The sequence below is a fragment of the Geosmithia morbida genome, assembly GCF_012550715.1.
Source record: "Geosmithia morbida isolate 1262 chromosome Unknown scaffold_3, whole genome shotgun sequence".
Taxonomy (NCBI): domain Eukaryota; kingdom Fungi; phylum Ascomycota; class Sordariomycetes; order Hypocreales; family Bionectriaceae; genus Geosmithia; species Geosmithia morbida.
The window spans coordinates 546,611-563,527 of NW_023336190.1; the positions used below are offsets into that span (position 1 = coordinate 546,611).

The 16,917-nt window shown below is 55.8% G+C and overlaps 6 protein-coding genes across 6 annotated transcripts; 3 read left to right on the plus strand and 3 right to left on the minus strand.

Moving 5' to 3' along the window:
• Positions 1–1,099: 1,099 nt before the first annotated feature.
• GMORB2_5115 (uncharacterized protein) lies at positions 1,100–1,450 on the plus strand (the record flags this gene model as incomplete). Its single annotated transcript, XM_035467089.1, has 1 exon — positions 1,100–1,450. The coding sequence occupies one exon, from the start codon at positions 1,100–1,102 to the stop codon at positions 1,448–1,450; it is 351 nt and encodes a 116-aa protein (XP_035323101.1).
• Positions 1,451–2,093: 643 nt separating this feature from the next.
• Positions 2,094–3,785, minus strand: GMORB2_5116 (feruloyl esterase; the record flags this gene model as incomplete). The annotated part of the gene is made up of 1 exon (XM_035467090.1): positions 2,094–3,785. The coding sequence occupies one exon, from the start codon at positions 3,783–3,785 to the stop codon at positions 2,094–2,096; it is 1,692 nt and encodes a 563-aa protein (XP_035323102.1).
• Positions 3,786–4,524: 739 nt separating this feature from the next.
• GMORB2_5117 (uncharacterized protein) lies at positions 4,525–7,193 on the plus strand (the record flags this gene model as incomplete). The annotated part of the gene is made up of 4 exons (XM_035467091.1): positions 4,525–4,572; positions 4,610–4,811; positions 4,867–5,750; positions 5,811–7,193. 4 exons carry the CDS (start codon positions 4,525–4,527, stop codon positions 7,191–7,193), a joined length of 2,517 nt encoding a protein of 838 aa, XP_035323103.1.
• An 818-nt stretch (positions 7,194–8,011) lies between these two features.
• GMORB2_5118 (Major Facilitator Superfamily) lies at positions 8,012–9,729 on the minus strand (the record flags this gene model as incomplete). Its single annotated transcript, XM_035467092.1, has 3 exons — positions 8,012–8,329; positions 8,418–9,155; positions 9,259–9,729. The coding sequence occupies 3 exons, from the start codon at positions 9,727–9,729 to the stop codon at positions 8,012–8,014; spliced, it is 1,527 nt and encodes a 508-aa protein (XP_035323104.1).
• Positions 9,730–11,565: 1,836 nt separating this feature from the next.
• Positions 11,566–12,975, minus strand: GMORB2_5119 (uncharacterized protein; the record flags this gene model as incomplete). The annotated part of the gene is made up of 4 exons (XM_035467093.1): positions 11,566–11,728; positions 11,801–12,293; positions 12,454–12,559; positions 12,934–12,975. The coding sequence occupies 4 exons, from the start codon at positions 12,973–12,975 to the stop codon at positions 11,566–11,568; spliced, it is 804 nt and encodes a 267-aa protein (XP_035323105.1).
• A 2,157-nt stretch (positions 12,976–15,132) lies between these two features.
• GMORB2_5120 (phosphoserine phosphatase) lies at positions 15,133–16,713 on the plus strand (the record flags this gene model as incomplete). The annotated part of the gene is made up of 1 exon (XM_035467094.1): positions 15,133–16,713. The coding sequence occupies one exon, from the start codon at positions 15,133–15,135 to the stop codon at positions 16,711–16,713; it is 1,581 nt and encodes a 526-aa protein (XP_035323106.1).
• Between the last annotated feature and the right edge of the window lie 204 nt (positions 16,714–16,917).

Sequence of the window (16,917 nt, forward strand, 5' to 3'; positions counted from 1 at the left end):
GGGAGGGGGGTTCTTCCTTTTTCTTATAATTTTTTTTATTCTTCAAGATTTTTCCTTTTTTGTCTTCCTTTTTTACCAGTGAATCATTTCATATCCTAGTCTCCCAGTAAATGCTACTTGCTAATACTACATCGTACAAGTACAGAAAACACAGTCGTTACGCGTAACGTCTATTTCCATCATACTTGCATTCCCATAATCTGTACATGTGATATGGCCTTCTCACCCTCGGCCCCTGCAGGGTGATAGAATTTATTTGGGTTCCCAACTACGGTGTACGTCTAAGATCCGTACTCGCACATGCACGTACCCCGTAGTCGTCATCACTCTTCATGTTGAGTAGTCAAAAGATTGCGTCATGTGATTGGTCACGGGGTCTGTGTGCAGGTGTGTATCGTACGTGTCTGCCGCCGTCACTGACCGCTGAGTCCTGACCAGCTCGACCGGAGAAGGGGGCCAGCCAGCCAGTCTCCTTCCCCTTCCTGAACTCTGACCTCTTGTCACTTTGATGAATTCTGCCTGGAAAAGGCGTCATCGGAAATCTCCTTGGTGGCCCCGTCATTCCGTCATCTTCTCGCTTGATGTTGTCAAGCCACACACCGCCGTACATGTAAGCTTATCTCGACCCCGGCCCTTGCCATGTCCGCAATTCCGGTATTATCCTACAGACTACGGAGCATTTCTGCTGGGCTCCAGTTTGTGTACTGTGTGCCCTGCTGTTGCATTGGCCGGTAATGGTGCAGCGAGACTTAAAATTGTGTGTGGAGTTGCGCTGGTCGACTTCATGCCGTCGATGATAACGACTCCCTATAATACAGATTCACAAACCTCCTCCCTTTAAACTTCTGTTTTCCCTTCCGTTTCGCTGCAGAACGACAGATCGCTGAATACCAAGGTAGTAGATATCAAAGAGACTCTGTCGGAGATTACGTGTACCTTCATGCCCCGTGGCCACGCTTCGCTCGGCAATGAGTCCACCCCACCGACCGACAGTCGTCATGGCGTATTGCTCCGTCACGGTCTCCCCGGCCGCCACCATGCGTATGGGACAATGTGCTCGTACGTCCGACCGGGAGAGGATGTTGTCGAACTGTTTCTCATGACCCTGTGGACATGGAAACATATTCCCTGGGTTGGGACCGTCTCTACTTGGGCTGGAGCCATCGTGGTGACTGGATTACCGTGTGCCGTCTCAAGACACGCCGCGTCGTCGCACGTCTCCGGACAGCTCTGCGTGAGTTGGGGCAGGGGGGACGGTCCTGCGGCCGGCAGCGATGCGTCGCTCGCCTTCATCCTAGACATCGCCGACGCGGTATTTTCCAACGTGCCCGAGATCGACATGCGGCTGACCTCCTCGTCCAAGGCTGTCCGCATCCATGGCGCGGAGCAGTCGTGTAGGCTGGGCGGGACGTCGGTGTCCGACGAGAGCTCGGTATACTCGTACTCGTAGATGCGTTTAAGCCCCCGGAAATCCTCGACGTTGCCATTCGCCGGAAGTGTGTCTCTCGACAGTGTTGGTAGCGGTTTCACCGCCGACGGTTGTGATCCATCGGCGTCAGCATGCTCACAGTTGGCAGACTGGACAGCAAGGATGGAAAGCACGCTTTTCTACACAGTCCAACTCTTGCTATTGAGCCGCGTCATGAGAACTGCTGGATAGAGTGAGTGAGATAATGCTGGTAGGTAACGGGATATACGTAAAGCCGGCTGTGTCGTAGGATGGTTGAGTATGATGATGACAAAGGAGAGGGTGGATCGAGAGGAGAGAGATCAAGGTGATGAAAAACATGCTTGGGGCTGCATCATGCAGTTGCGGGAAAGAAGGACAATGGAAACTGCCGTCTGGGGAGGAGAGAAGGGGGTAGCGTAAAAGAAGGTACGCCTCGGATGAGAACAGGAAGTTGCCGACGATCATTACACGTCACATATTCCACACGGAGCAACTTTAGGGCACACATCATTTATCCGTAAAAACACCAGACATTGACGACGCGCACAGACCTACGAACCCATGGAGAAAGAAAGAAGATGATGAAAAAAACCTGCATACGTAGCCAAATACTAACAGATGCACATCACATCAGACACATCAACTAGAAAACACACTCCCAGCTGTCCGGGACCGCCGGGTCTCCCTCGCCCTTGTACCTGTTCCGCCTCGGGTACCGACAGTGCCTCCTGCTGATATCCGTCTTCCCAGCCGCCGTCTTGCGGCTACCGAGGATATGATCGGGAGCAACGCCGTCCTCGACCCACCGGACCACGGCGGCCAAGACGTTGGCGTCGGGGTCGTAGGTGGCATAGGTATCCTGGTCGGCGCCGATGAGGTTGGCGCCGCTCCCGCTGTTGCAGTGCCCCAGGCCGGAGATGCGGAAGTAGCGGTAGAAGCCGTCGAGGTCGTCGGAGGAGGCGTCCATGGTGCGGGAGACGTAGTCGTAGTAGCGGGCCGAGTTGTCGCTGCTGATGGCGGGGTCCTGCAGGCCGTGGTAGTGCAGGATCTTGGTGCCGGCGTCCCTGGCGGCCGACAGGTCGCCCTCCCAGGTGGCCGAGTTGAAGGGGTTGAGCTCGTCGGCGGCGACCCAATCCTGGACGTTGAGGGTGGCGGGGTCCCACGTCTCGTCGCCGTACACGACGTACCGGAACCAGTCGGTCGGGTAAGGGTGAGGCGCGCCGGCGAACAGCCCGGCCGTGGAGTTGGCGCCCGGCTGGAAGCGCGGGTACACCAGCTCGCCGTCGGCGCCGTAGACGGGGGAGAAGATGGCGCGGACGGTCTCGGCCTGCTCGCCCGTCAGGCAGCCGGACGACCGGCCGGACCCGCAGAGGAGATTCTCCGGACGGTACTGGCACAGGTCCGGGTCCTCGAGTATCCCGTCCTCGAGACCGTCGAGGCCGTCGCACTGCTCCAGGATGTCGGCGTACACGAGGTCCCAGGCCGCCGAGTCGAGGAAGCGCGGCGAGTCGGTCGACCCCGTCTTGATGAACATCTGGCCGGTCCAGTACATGAGGGCGTTGAGGTTGAAGGCGGGCGCGCCGGCGACGATGCCGTCAAAGTCGGAGGGAAAGTCGTGCGCCGACTTGAACCCCTGCCTACCGCCCGTCGAGCAGCCGAGGTAGTACGACTTGGTGTGCTCCCTGCCGTAGAACTGCCGCGCGATCTGCTTGCCCAGCTCGGCCTCGAGGTGGATCGAGCGGTAGACGTAGTCCTCCAGCACGCCCGGGTTCTCGTAGAAGGGCCGGCCGGACGTGCCGTTGTGCCCGTTGTTGGTGCCCACGGTGGCGAAGCCGTGCAGGGAGCCGTAGTCGAGGTGGTCGTAGTGGATGCACCCGTTCAGACCGCCGTTGCCGGTGCCGAGGAAGCGTCCGCTCCAGTCGAGCGGGAGCCAGGCTTCGAACGAGATGTTGCTGCTCGGGCTGGTCGTGATGAGCATCGTCACCCGGCAAATGTCCGAACGCACGAGCTGCGAGCTCGGGCCGCACGTCGGATCGTTCTCCGCCAGAGACAGGTTGGTACCCGCCGGGATGAAGCTCGTCGAGTACACCGTCGTGTTGTCCAGCTGCAGCCGGTCGACGAGGCTGCTGCACTTCTCCCCGTCGGCGGAGGCGGATGACGTCGCTGCGGCGGCGCATCGGCCCAGCCCGGGGGCCAGCGCGCACAGCGGTGTGAGTAGGTATTGCGAGGCCTTCATGTCTTCTGCGACGGCGACGATGCTAGTAGTGCTGCTGCTTCCGTTTCCGAGAGTCGGGGGGAGCGAGAAGGGCGCGACGCTGACGCTATTTATCGACATGGTATCCAATAATACCCAGGGTACTGACTACTCAATCGTACGACGAACTGCCGTGGCATTGATTGACCTTGCTCGTACTCGTACATGTCGGAAAAGCTTAACCCAATTTGAGAAAGAGCCCCGACTTCTCCACGATTATCAATGCCGTTCGGGGAAGCAAAGTGGAGTTGAGGTTATTATTGACCGCATTGACGGGCTCTGGGGGTCGGAAAATACCTCTCACGAGTCACAACTATTGCAAAGCTGGCAGGGGGCAGAGTGTGTAGGGAAGGGAGATGCTACCCAAGCTGGGTAGCTCCCGTTTGCAGAGTCCAGGTAAAAGGGGGATCTATGGCTTATTATTATTGCTTGGCAACGTCTGAGTGTGCATTGTTTCCCGGATTTAAAACAAACGTAAAAAGCCCATGTTTATATCGGAATTAGAGGCAGCATAAAAAAGAGATGCGAACACCGCACACGGTCCCATGCACTTCTTGACCCCCGCTCCCCCAAAATTCCTAGATGGAGAAATATTTATCCGACCCGGACCAGGGATCAACCGTCAACGCCCAGCGTGAAGACTGATGAGCGAAAAGGGAGCAAGAGACACGATAACCGCGAATGAGGACACATCATCACCGGTGACACTACAGATTTACAACCTGAAGACTACAACTTCTTATTCATACGCAATAAATATATGCACCTTTTTCAGGTGCTGCTGCCATTCAGAGGCCGAACAATAGTGGGGTACTCTAGCATGTTAGTTTGGTCCCACCTTTTCATCACGGTCCATTTGGCCTCCATCGTCTTGTTAACCCACTCTCCTCCTTCTAATAGATCAGATCCCGTCGTCACCCTCGATGGATTACAAAGAGCTCTACGAACAGGCGGAGCGCAGGCGGCAAGAAGCTGAGCGCAGGCAGCAAGAAGCTGAGCGCAAGCAGCAAGAAGCTGAGCGCAGGCAGCAAGAAGCAGAACGTGACGCGATCGCAGCCGCCGACGCTCTCCGCACCGAACGTGAAGAGAATGCACGTACTCAGTTTGGTGAGTTGGAAAGAGCATGGTCACGCTCGATAGCCACACCTGCTGACAAGACCAGACCGAACGATGGAAGCCTACTTGCTCGATATCGACTCTATGCACGAATACATACAACGGTTAATACCCACGCCAGCCAAGAAATCCAGCACGCTCTCCGAGGGCCAGAAGAGCCAGTCTTCCACCTCTGGCCGTACTTCCATCTTTGGGAAGTACTATCCGCTCAAGATCCGCCCGTGGGACGATTTCCGTCACTTATACCGTGACGCGTTCGAGCGCGCCCGCGTCGTCATCGGCGACTCATTGCGATTCCCGTCTATCCTGGATATGAGAGCGGCGAGAAGGAACATAGATGAGCAATTGCCACCTGCCTTCCTCGAGTCCGAAAGCTTCCGTAATGAGGCGAAGACCTCCTACATCATCCACGAGGCACTGCAGAGGCCAGCACAGCATGTCATGAACGCCTATCTCAATGCCGCCGGATCCCAAGTACAGCTCTACTTTGACAATCGCTCGACCGGTTGGCATGTCCGGGTCAGCCAGACGGTCGATGCGGAGACCAGCTCCGACATGCAGGGCGACGAAAGCGATGCGGGTGACGTAGCGCAGAAGCTACCGCGCAAGATGCAACCTGACTGCTTAGTGCTAGCCTCCCGGACGATATCTCCATCTGCCGAGGAAGGGCAGGGGAAGCATGCCGGCGAGCTTAGATCGGTCTACCGCGTCCTGATGGGCGAGCACAAGCCAGTACACCGTATCAGGGCCAAGACCCTTTCTCGCCTTGGCCAGAGACAGTTGCCTGAGGACATCATGGTTCAGCTTGCCAAGGCCAAAAACAAGACGCAGCACGGGGGCGCCTCGGACGTCGACGAGACGCATGGCCTTAAGTTGCCTTCCGGACAGATATATTTCGCCAACGCGTTGTCGCAAACGTTTCATTACATGGTAGCATCTGGTGTCGAATATGGCTTCTTGGCATCCGGCGAGACTTTGACCTTTCTCAAGCTATCCCAAGATGACCCCACGACCCTGCTCGTCCATTCCGAAGTCTACCCTCAATATTGTCAGATGACGGCAGATCAGCCCGACCCACCTCAGGAAGACACTAGAGACATACGTGAGCTGCCTGTGTCGCAGCTATGCGGCCTATGCCTGCTCGCATACGAGTCTATCCCCGAGCCAGCCCGGCAGCGGAGCATCAACGTATCTCAGCTAGCTCTCTTTCCGGAGCTGCCCTCCTCGCTCCCACCTGGGTCGAGCTCGAGTCGAGTCAGCAGCGTACGCGGACGGCGGCGACGACGGGACGATGGTGATGATGACGATGATGATGCTGGTGGAGGCCATGGAAGCCACGGCTCCCCTCCCAACGGGGGCAGCTCTCCAGCTAGCCAACTTCAGCCCTCAGCGCATCAGCCGCGGAAGTCATCTCCGCTAAAGCGTCAGCGTTCGGCCTCCCACCAATCGCCAAGACATCACGCGATGGGCAGCGGCGAAGTCCACGATCGGAAGAAGAGGCGGGTCGTCGTGTCGCCCACCCTCCCCAGCCCCTTCGACCCGTCCACCTTCAGGCCGATCAGGCCATACTGCACCCAGGCATGTCTGCGTGGCCTAATCCGGGGTGAGGATATGGATTACAGCTGTCCCAACGTTCTCCTTCACCGTCATGCCTGCCGTCTAAAGGGCCCTAGATGGGCGAGGCACGCTATCACGGGTGACGAGCTACGCGAGCTGGTCAGGTACCAGCTTTTTGAGAACTCAGAGCTCGATTGCCAATGTCTTCTCGACGATGGGGCCTGGGGTGCCGTCGGTTGCCTATTCAAAATCACGGTAACGGGTTTTGGGTACACCCTAGTAGCCAAGGGCGTCGAGACGCTCTACCACCGCCGGCTACGACACGAGGTAGAAGTCTATGACAAGCTGGATGCGCAGCAAGGGCTACTCATTCCCGTGTGCCTCGGCATGATCAAACTTATCCTACCCTACCCGATGGTCAATTGCACGTTAGTCACCCACATGCTGCTTATGTCGTACGCTGGTGAGCCTCTCTATCACGAACCATTACGCCAGGAGCTCGAGCGCATAGGCATAGACGCCGACGAGGAAGAATGGCGCACAACGCAGGAGCTGCGGGCCCTAGGGCTGATCGACGATGACGATCTCAGCGACGGCAATGTCATGTGGTGTGCCGAGACGAAGCGGGCCATGAAGATTGATTTTGACCAAGCTTACGTCTTGACGGTGAACAGCGACCAGGTCCGGAAAACGTCGACACCATCAAGGTCAACTGCAAACGGTGAGCTTCTGTCTGGCACGGATCAGGACGATCATCTGCGAGGCTTCCGTGGCAGCCCATCTTACTCGACAGTAGATTGTCTTCTGCTTGCTTGAACTAGGAGGATGCCCGTCTAGTAGTAATACCCAACTTGTAGTCATTCTGTATCGAATTGTAGCATTATCCCGATGATAGTGTCAGCATTCCCCTGCTTCTCACTATTTCCATCATCAGACTAATCCTAGAGACCGTTTCTGCCAAATAGAAACAGCATCCATCACGGTACAATTTGTATCAAGCGATTGTCAAATCAAAAAAAAAAAAAAAAAAAAAAAAAAAAAAAAACAATACTGGCGTTCCAAGCTTGCGGTAGGCACATGATAACGGAAACACTCTCTGGCCCCGAAGAACTCTGAGAGACTGAACTGTGCAGCTGAGATCAAGCCCATGTCAAACAGGCGACTGGTTCCGACCGCTGCTTCTGCACTGTCTGCAAGATGACTACAGACATGTAGTAGCTGGTCCGGACACCCGGCCAAGATTTTGGTGGTCACTGATGTCAAGGTCACGGCGCCGAAGCTTTCTCCAGAATAGTTAGCACAAAGATGCCGGCCAAGATCCGGAATGGTCCAACGTTTCTGTAGCTTTACGATACATGAATGTGAGGTCGTAGGTGTAAGTCCCACAACCTATATGGATTCTCAGCAGAGATGAGTGGCTCTGATCTGTTGCCTTTCCCTGCCTGAAAACCCGAAAACCGAGACACGATGAGCATGTGCTCCGTCGATTCAGCATGAGCCAACGGACTCGAGACAGAGATCCAAATCGTCACTGACACGGAAATTCTACTGCAGCCATATGATGTCACACCTCCGGACCGTATATTGACTGGCGGGCCTTGGCATAGAAGTCCAACTATTGCCACGTTCTGCTATCAGATCAGGTACTTGAGGAAGACCGCCCATGCACTCGCGATGATAGAAACCAACAGAGTGAAGGTGAGAGCGGTGAACCACGGCTTCGACCTCCTGCGAGTCAGAGGGTCCGAGTCTCGATCCTCGATCGTGGCCTCCTTTGCCTCGCGCTGGTGGAGAGTCATGGTCATGCCCTTGCCGAGGCACTTGTAGTCGATGAAGATGTACGACAGCCCAAGCACAAAAGCCCAAGCCTTGATGCCGATCGCCACCAAAAGAACCTTGTAATAACCGTTATTCTTGCTCCCGTCTTGCAGGACACCAAAGACGACATCCATCTAGCATGGCAAGGAACGTCAGCAGTCGAAAAATGCAGATGCAGAATGCAAGGCACTCCCCCCCAACGAAAGGCAATAAGTCACTTACAATAGTCGAGCCCGAGTTGTTGAAAGCCCTCCAGACTCCGAACGCGGTACCGATCTTGGCCTGATCAGCTACCAGCAGCGGTATGCAGATCTGCAGAGGCATGGAATTGATGACGCCCGCCAAGCTGGAGAAGACCAGTGCAGCTGTCGGATGGACATCGGTGAAGCCCAGGACCGAGCAGGCGATGATCCAGAGGATAGGCGCAGCCGCAACGTAGTGGAATCGGTGGCCATACCTGTCGACGGCCAGACCGAGGACGGGGCTCAGGACGATCGGCAGTATCTCCTGAGCGGTGGAGAGATAACCGGCCACCTCCTCCGTGTACCCCTTGAAGAAGATGATGTCCGCCGAGCTGGTGCTGAACCCACCGGCCGCGCCGCTCTGCAGCAGCTGAGTGGCCGGGAGCATGAGGTAGGCCCAGGGCAGGGTGAGCAGGCTGTTGAGGGAGAAGCTGCGCTTGCTGGAGAGGTACTTCTCCGTGATGGCCGCGTCGCGGCCCGGGGTGAGCCTGTATTCGGGGGGCACCACCAGACGCTCGTAGCAGACGTAGGCGACGTTCATGATGAGGGACCATGCGCAGAAGACGACGGGGATCCAGAAAGTCCAGCCGTACCATCCGGTATTGTTCCGGATGGGAATGGCCACCATTCCCGACACGAGCCCGACCGTATTCGAGACGGCACTTTCAAGTCCAAAGGCCAGGGCTAGGCCGGAGGCACCGAACCAGTGATAGAAGAACTTTTTTTCCGGCAAAGAAGCAGAAGAGTGCAAAGATGATTAGCCTTTCGGATAGATGTACTGGGAGCTGTGTGTGTGTGTGTGTGTGTGTGTGTATAGGCACCTTTTGTGTTGCCGAGTCGAGAACGGCGATGCCGAAACCCATAAGGACATGGCCCGAGACGAGAAGCCTCCAGATCCCAACTTGGACTCCGACGGCAGCGACAACGGAGCCGATGAGGATGATGGAAGTGCAGCACAGGGTGATGATGTTGGGGCCCCACCAGTCCAGGATCAGCCCCCCGATGATGGGGAAGACGGTGTTGACAAAGGCATCCGCGCTGCTTATGACGCCAAACTGCGTGTTGTTGATCCCGAGCTCTTCTCGCAGAGTGTTCTTGAGCGGTCCCAGGGCCGAGCCTGTCCAGGTGTGTCCTATGGGGAGGGTGATGACGAGGAGGAGGGCCGTCCATTTGTACTTGAGAGGGATGTCGAGTGGGTTGAATGCCGCTCCGTTGCCGGCTCCCACCTCCTCAAGTACCTGTTCCGGTTCCTCTTCAGAGACGACCGTCTTGACGGGAGGGCTCTTCTCCATTGTGGATATATCTTTCTCGATGAGGGAACTACAGATCTCAGATGGGAAGGTAGGGTGTGAGAGCCCACCTCCCTTTAATAGACCTGGCATATTGAAATCTCTTCTCTGCCTCTTCTCTGCCTCTTCTCTCTCTCCCACCCAGACTGCGGCGGCCGATGCCGCCTAGGGAGGGTACAGGATGATCCACCTGGTGGATACATCTCATGTAAACGTTGTTTGACTGTCCAAGCTTATTATCAGATGGTGCTAGGATCAAGGGAAGCAGAAGAAGAAGAAAATTTAAGGTTATCTTGGATTATTGAGTGCTTGGCAGCTTGGCAGCTTGGCAGCTCGGCAGCTTGGCAAGAATCCCGTTGAACCAGGTAGTTGGGTCTAGAGGAAATCTTCTCCATACCTGGCAGAGATTTTGCACAATACAAGATATCCATGCACGCGTCCCACATAGCGACGTCTAGTCCCTTGTTTCTCCTATCCACATACGCTCATCCAGTTGGATACGAGTGGGATGATTGATAAACACGGAGGATTGTTCCCGTTCCTTTCAAAATCCTCGCTCTTGCGTTCTTTTCAGGAGTGACGGGCTAGAATATTCTCAGCTGCTGGATCCGCTTTCTTTGTTCTCGGATTAGATGAAGTTGAGTTGCCATGATTCGTGGTTTCTGCTCGTCTTGGAGAGCGCCAAGATTCGACTCGGAGTTTCGGATGCAGTATTGTCTGCATACGTTCTGACCGATGTGCTTCCCAGCGAGCTGCCGGCTTCCCTTCTCGTCACCTCTCCAGAGGCCATCCCTACGATGAAAAAGGCGACGATCAAGGGCCCGTATGGTAGGTCCCGCCGACGTACAGTAGAGTGGGTTGCCCGCCATATGCGGCTGCGGGCGGTTCACAGACGACCATGGCTAGAACGTCACGGGACCCTCGAAATCGGTTATGGGCCGTATCGCTGTACCGCTCTGGAAATCATGTCAACAGCTACCGATTAGTATTGCCTATATATCAGAGGCTCAAGCACGGCTTCTATAAGAGCAGGGATCAAGCGGAAGAAGCCCTTGATAAGGCACGTGGTGGCTGGTCGGCATCTTGCGCTAGCTCTACACAGCCTCAATCAAGGAAGGCTCCGTGCATGACAGATATTCGAGGGAGTCGGAGGACATCCACCTTACTTGTGTGTTGGGCCTTCAAAAGTGGAGAGAATAGACGGTTGCTGCGCTGACCAGGGTCGAGGCTAGCAACTCATGGGTTGTGTCCGTTGGCTTCCGCGGCCCGTCTAGACTCTACTCAGATGATAGATCGTGTTCTGCCATGGACCGTGGCCCGTGATCTCCCCTTGTCTTGTAGCCGAGTAATAATATCAGTGCATACCCCGTACAGGTGGCAATGCATAAATCGGCCATCATAAAGCGTTAAGCTGATGAGCATCAACTGGCTTGGGCCGCGCCCATGGTGATACCATCGCATTATTCCTCCAGGAGAAAAAGAAAGAAAAAATCACCATTTCCGTCAATCATTCACACATGTAGAGTTACTTTCGTACATGTGAATCCTGCTCGAGACCGCTTCGAAACATGCCACGATATCTTGACATGGTGCCTTCTCATCTTCTAAGTCTCGCAGGCTTCGCGCCTGCAGAACAAGCTGTGGACAGTTCACAGAGTCAGGCACAAATCCAGAGGAAGGAAAAGAGAGGTCTTGGCAGCGCACGAAACAAGACTTTACTCTATACCCGCGGTAACGGCAGCGAGAAGTGAAGTGCTGAGGCCGAGGCTGAGGCTCACCCTGACGATGATATTGTCACTCACGCCGCCCGTCTTCTTGTCCAGGAGGGGACCGTCACCGTCAATGTCCTCCCCCCCCGGGAGTCTCCGTCTCGGGTCTGCCGAACGACATGGTCACGGCGACGGCGTCGTTTCCAGAGGTAACTGCTCTGCTGACGGCAGCTTCGGTGACGGTCTCGGCCCATGTGGGGTCGACACTAAGATGGCACGACAGCGTAGAGAGTCTGCGTCGTGGTCGACTTCATCTTCGTCTGCTTCTCCCCGCGGGGCGGTTGATGGTGCCCGTCTGACGGCACTGATAGGCTATATAGACCATATCCGACTCTGTCGACGTACCTGTCATCTCGACGCCATCACGCGGTGCCCCGGCACCTAGGCTAGCTGTAGGCGTGGTGCTGGCAGTCTGGGAGGCCCGGCTGATGCATGCGGGTTCACATGGGATCACATGTCCTCGGGAGGAGGAGGTCTCGGTGGGAGAGGTGGGGTCCCCCGATACCGACATGAACGCCTGCTCCGACTGGAGGTCGCCATGGGTGGTTAGGGCACAGTCATCCCCGTCCTCGTCGCCAGGGTAGATAGTGGTGGTGAAATCGCCAAGGTTGGCGTAGACCCAGGTCAAGAGCCCAGCCGGGCAGGTCCAGTACACGTCGATTCCGAGAAAATCGGCATCAGCAGCGAAGTCAGTGCTAAGAGGTAGCGGGAGAACGGCCCTGAGGACGGTCTCGTCCGACACCACCTCGACGTGGAGGAGTTCGGGTGTGCCGCCATTACCTTGCGCACGATCGGTCTCTGAACATGTAGAAGGCAGCAAGCGACGATGCGTGAATGTACATGTACCACCAAGTCAATATCCGCTGGGTTTCCGGAGAACAGGACGGGTCTGGACAGGGTCGGTGATGCTGTCTCGGATCTCTCCGAGGTTACCGTCCGCCTCCTGCATCGCATCAACTGATGTTGAAGGACGACTCGCCTATGGTGAAGCCGGCAGCGACCTCTTCCTTGACGCAGCACGTCTCGCAGGTGGCGGAGACTCCCGCTCCGCCATTCAGCGAAGGCTGTTTCGCGTGTCGCCGGTAGAGTCTAGGGTCTCACCGATTCCCGACGAGGATGATGACGATGTCAACCTGCTGAAACCTCTGCCCCTCGTCGCGGCCATGACGTCTTCCATGTGGCCACCGTGGAGTGATGGAGAGTTCCTGATATAAGCGAGCGTCATGCGATCGTGTGAGGACGAGAGTTAGGGCAGCACGCATACACCTCTCTCGGAAAGAGCGGCCTTGTCGAAGCTCTTGTCCAGAGATGTGCTGTTCTCCTATTCCTCCCCGCCGTCCCCGGCCAGAAGGCTGAGCCGCCTTCCAGAATCGTTGGCGGCGTGACGAGATGCTATCGAGTTGGGGACGGAGACGTCTGGTGACGACGAGCCAGCCACATGGGCTGCCAGCATCGCCAGAGAGGCGGCAAGATGAGCCATCGCTGGCAGCACTGCAGTCCCTATTTCTAGCAAGTCTGAGAAAGTGTAGGTGCGTATTGGTTCTGATCGGGTAGTGAATGCGAATGTATGAGGCTGGTATCGAATACGCTTCACAGGCTTCTCCCAAACTCCTAGGAAAGGGACACACCCCAAGTTATTACGTCCCCCCCCTCCCCCCTCCTCGAGTACTGTATAGAGAGAGATCCCGGAGCCTCATGATGACCTAGCTATGTTTTCCTATGATTCTCTTCTCTTTTCCGGTGTGCAGGACAGGTATATGCACTTTTAGTAGTATGCATAGTTCCCGATCCTGGGCGGTCGAGGCCTCGGTTCGGTCGTTGACCCGACCACATCACTGCTATTCTCATCGCCACCCCGGGATCCTGATGGAGGAGGACTCGAGAGAGGGAAGGGAAACCTGGAGGTCTAGCGTGTCTGAGGCATATTATCCCATGCCTAGGTGGGACTGTGACGATAATGACAAGTTATCCATCCTCGCACAAGACAATTCCCAGCCAAAGATGCAGGGTAGATCTTGCCTAGGTGAAAGAGGGACGGGGGTGGACAAGGTTATAATATAGGCTAACTATTAGTAGAAATTTATGGGATTCACCCCGTCATGTGGAGTATTGATATTACAGACAGGGGCATCCGCACCAAAAATATCAACTAGTAATATTAGAGTAATACTAATAGTAGTAGTACGGAGTAATCTGCAGCATTCACACGCAATCGACAGCACTGACAGAGAAGAAAAAAAGAAAAAAGAAAAAAAAAAAACAAGAAGAATGCCGATACCGAGCGGCGGAATAATGTCGGGAAAATGCTCATCGAAGGTTCCGGATCGGAAGGAGATTTATCCGGATAACTGTTCACTGATGTAATGCTGCAAGAAGGCTTGAAATCAGGCCTTTTTCTAACCCTTGTTATTGATGTGTATATATATAACACGTATACATATAAATGACATAGTGACTATATAGGTGTTCCGTTTTAGTAGGGAAAAGCTCTCACCGGACCGGAATAACATCTTCTAGTGGCTCATTTAGCTGTTTGATCCGTCAGAGAAGACAAGCACGTGATTTTTCTGCCCATCAACACTAGCTCGCTCGGTGAACTGCCAATCATACAGCGACTTCGCAGAGATAATCTCAGTCGTCGTCGTCGGCCCATTCTGCCGACCTCGTCACCAGCGGATTCTTACGTCAAATAATCCGTAGAAAGGCTTTACTCTGGCTGTAATCCATCTCATCAGTCAGCGAGTATTGATAGATGGCATCTGTCTCGATCAAAACCTGCCTTTCCGATCATCTTCTAATCTATGGAGCCATGAAGGTGGTCGCAGTCGTGACAGCTTACCCATCATGATCACATGGAACATCTGACGATTTCACTCACCGGCCAGCAGCTGATGGTCTCGTTGGTATCGATATACGCCTGTTTGGTCCCTTACCACGACGTAGATCCCCCCTCCTCTCCCTCCTCCTCTCCTCTCCTCTTCCCCTCTCTCTTCTTCTCTTTATCATCATTATCATCATTACTCTTATTGTTCCATCTGATCATAGATACTGCACAGATTATGTAGTATGACTCCGTAAAGTTCATCACATCGTCACTACGTACGTAACAACACACGCATTACTCATCACTTATGCATATCTGTATCTTGGTAGACAAAAAAAAAGAGACGTCATTTTTTTCTGCACTTGTCAGCGGAGGTTCTACTCCTTCTCTCTAGGACTATCATCCCCCCTTCTCTCTCCTCTCTCTCTCTCTCTCTCTCTCTCTCCCTCTCTCTCTCTCTCTTTCCTGTCGAGCATTTATCAGGTACCTAGCTTGGCTGACTGGGGCGGTGAAGTGAGCCCCCTTGCGGAGTACGAGTACAGACTACAAGTATTGAAGTATTTCTACTGTCACTGCTCGTCCCGAGACACCACCACCACCACCACCACCGCTTTCGCCCCGCCGCCGGATCATAGGAGGGAAAAAAGTAAGCGGAAAAAAAAAAAGGCACAGAGGACTGAACAGCTACCCGCCGTCGTATAACCCAACCCCGCCTCCCCCATTTTCTACTACGGATCACCTAGGAGAACAAAAAAAAATAGAAGAGGAAGGATACACACGCACATACACATAAATCCAGATAGGCAAGACGTCATGGCCGAGGTCGCAGCTCCCCCCACCAAGCAGAATGCCTTCACAACCACCACTGCCGCCACCTCTAGGCCGCAGCTGTCCAACTCGATGCGCAGCAACTCGTACCTGAGCGATCATCAGCAGTACCGCCCACCAAGGCAGCCGGAGCCCCATCAAGGCATCGACACGGTAGTCGAGGATGCCAATCCCAGCAGCAACAAGAAAAATAGCAGCAGCAACAACAGCAGGCCGTCGCAGGGCCTTTCCTCGCCGGGTAGCGTGTCGCCCAAGCCCATCCTCCCCTATCGCGGCGTTCCGTCCGACGAGCAGCCCCCGGTCATCGTCGACTCGGGTGTGACGCACAGCCTGTCTCATCCCAACTGCGCGCCGCCCGCGGGGGTCAGGTCGGACCGCCTGGTCGCCACCCTCATGTACAAGCAGAGGAGCAGCAGCGGTGCTGGCAGCAGCAGCAGCAGCAGCAGCAGCAGCAGCAGCAACAGCCACAGCCAAGGGGCCGGCATCACCGGCGGCGGGTCGGGCACTGCCGGTGCTGCCCCGGAGAATAGCGACTCCCTCCCGTCCAACATGGCCCCGACGACGAGCATCGACGCCTTCCCCATGGAGCCGCCGACGCACGAGGGCGACAAGCTGGACCACATCTACGGGTCGTACATATCCCCCCTGTGCATCACCTCCTTCCTGCACCTGATGTCGACGTTCCCCGTGCCGCCCGACGCCGACGAGCTCCACTCGTCGCACCGCTGCCTCGACAACCAGGAGACGCCGCGGGTGGTGGAGCTGACGCTGTCGCCGTCCCCGTCGCCCGACTACCTGTCGCTGGACGACCTGCGCAGGCACGAGATCATCTACCGCTTCGAGCAGGAGTGGAACGTCGACGTCAACCTGCAGCGCGAGTCGATCCTGCGCCGCCACCCCCGCCTGGTCGTCTTCGACATGGACAGCACCCTCATCACCCAGGAGGTCATCGACCTGCTGGCCGCCACCATGACCCACCGGCCCGACCTGGCCGCGCGCGTCGCCGACATCACCCGCCGCGCCATGCTGGGCGAGCTCGAGTTCGAGGCCTCGTTCCGCGAGCGCGTCGCCCTGCTCAGGGGCGCCCCGGACTCGATCTGGGCCGACCTCCGCCCCGTCCTGGACGTCACCAGGGGCGCGCGCGACCTGATCCGCGCCCTCAAGCGCCTCGGCGTCAAGACGGCCGTCCTCTCCGGCGGCTTCCAGCCGCTCACCGGCTGGCTGGCCGAGCAGCTCGGCATCGACCACGCCCACGCCAACCACGTCGTCGTCGAGGACGGCAAGCTCACCGGCGAGGTCGAGGGCGTCATCGTCGGCCGCGAGCGCAAGCGCGACCTCCTCGTCGAGATCGCGGGGAAGGAGGGCATCGACCTGTCCCAGACCGTCGCCGTCGGCGACGGCGCCAACGACCTGCTCATGCTTGCCAGGGCCGGCCTGGGCGTCGCCTGGAACGCGAAGCCCCGCGTTCAGATGGAGGCCGGAGCCCGTCTCAACAGCGAGAGCTTGCTGGATCTGCTCTACCTCTTTGGTCTGACTGCCGAGGATATAGATGTTCTTCTGGCGTAACGAAGCCTCTCCTTCATCCGGTCTGACGTGAACAAGGAATGAAAGAAGACAAGAGAATTGAACAAGAAAAATGAAATTTTTTGGAAAAGGATTTTTTTTTCTATGAGGGTGTTATGGGGTTGAGGAGAAAGAGTATTTGTCACTTTTCTTTCTTTTTTCATTCTTCTTGTTTTGTTTTTGGAGTATTAGGTCTACCCCCCCCCC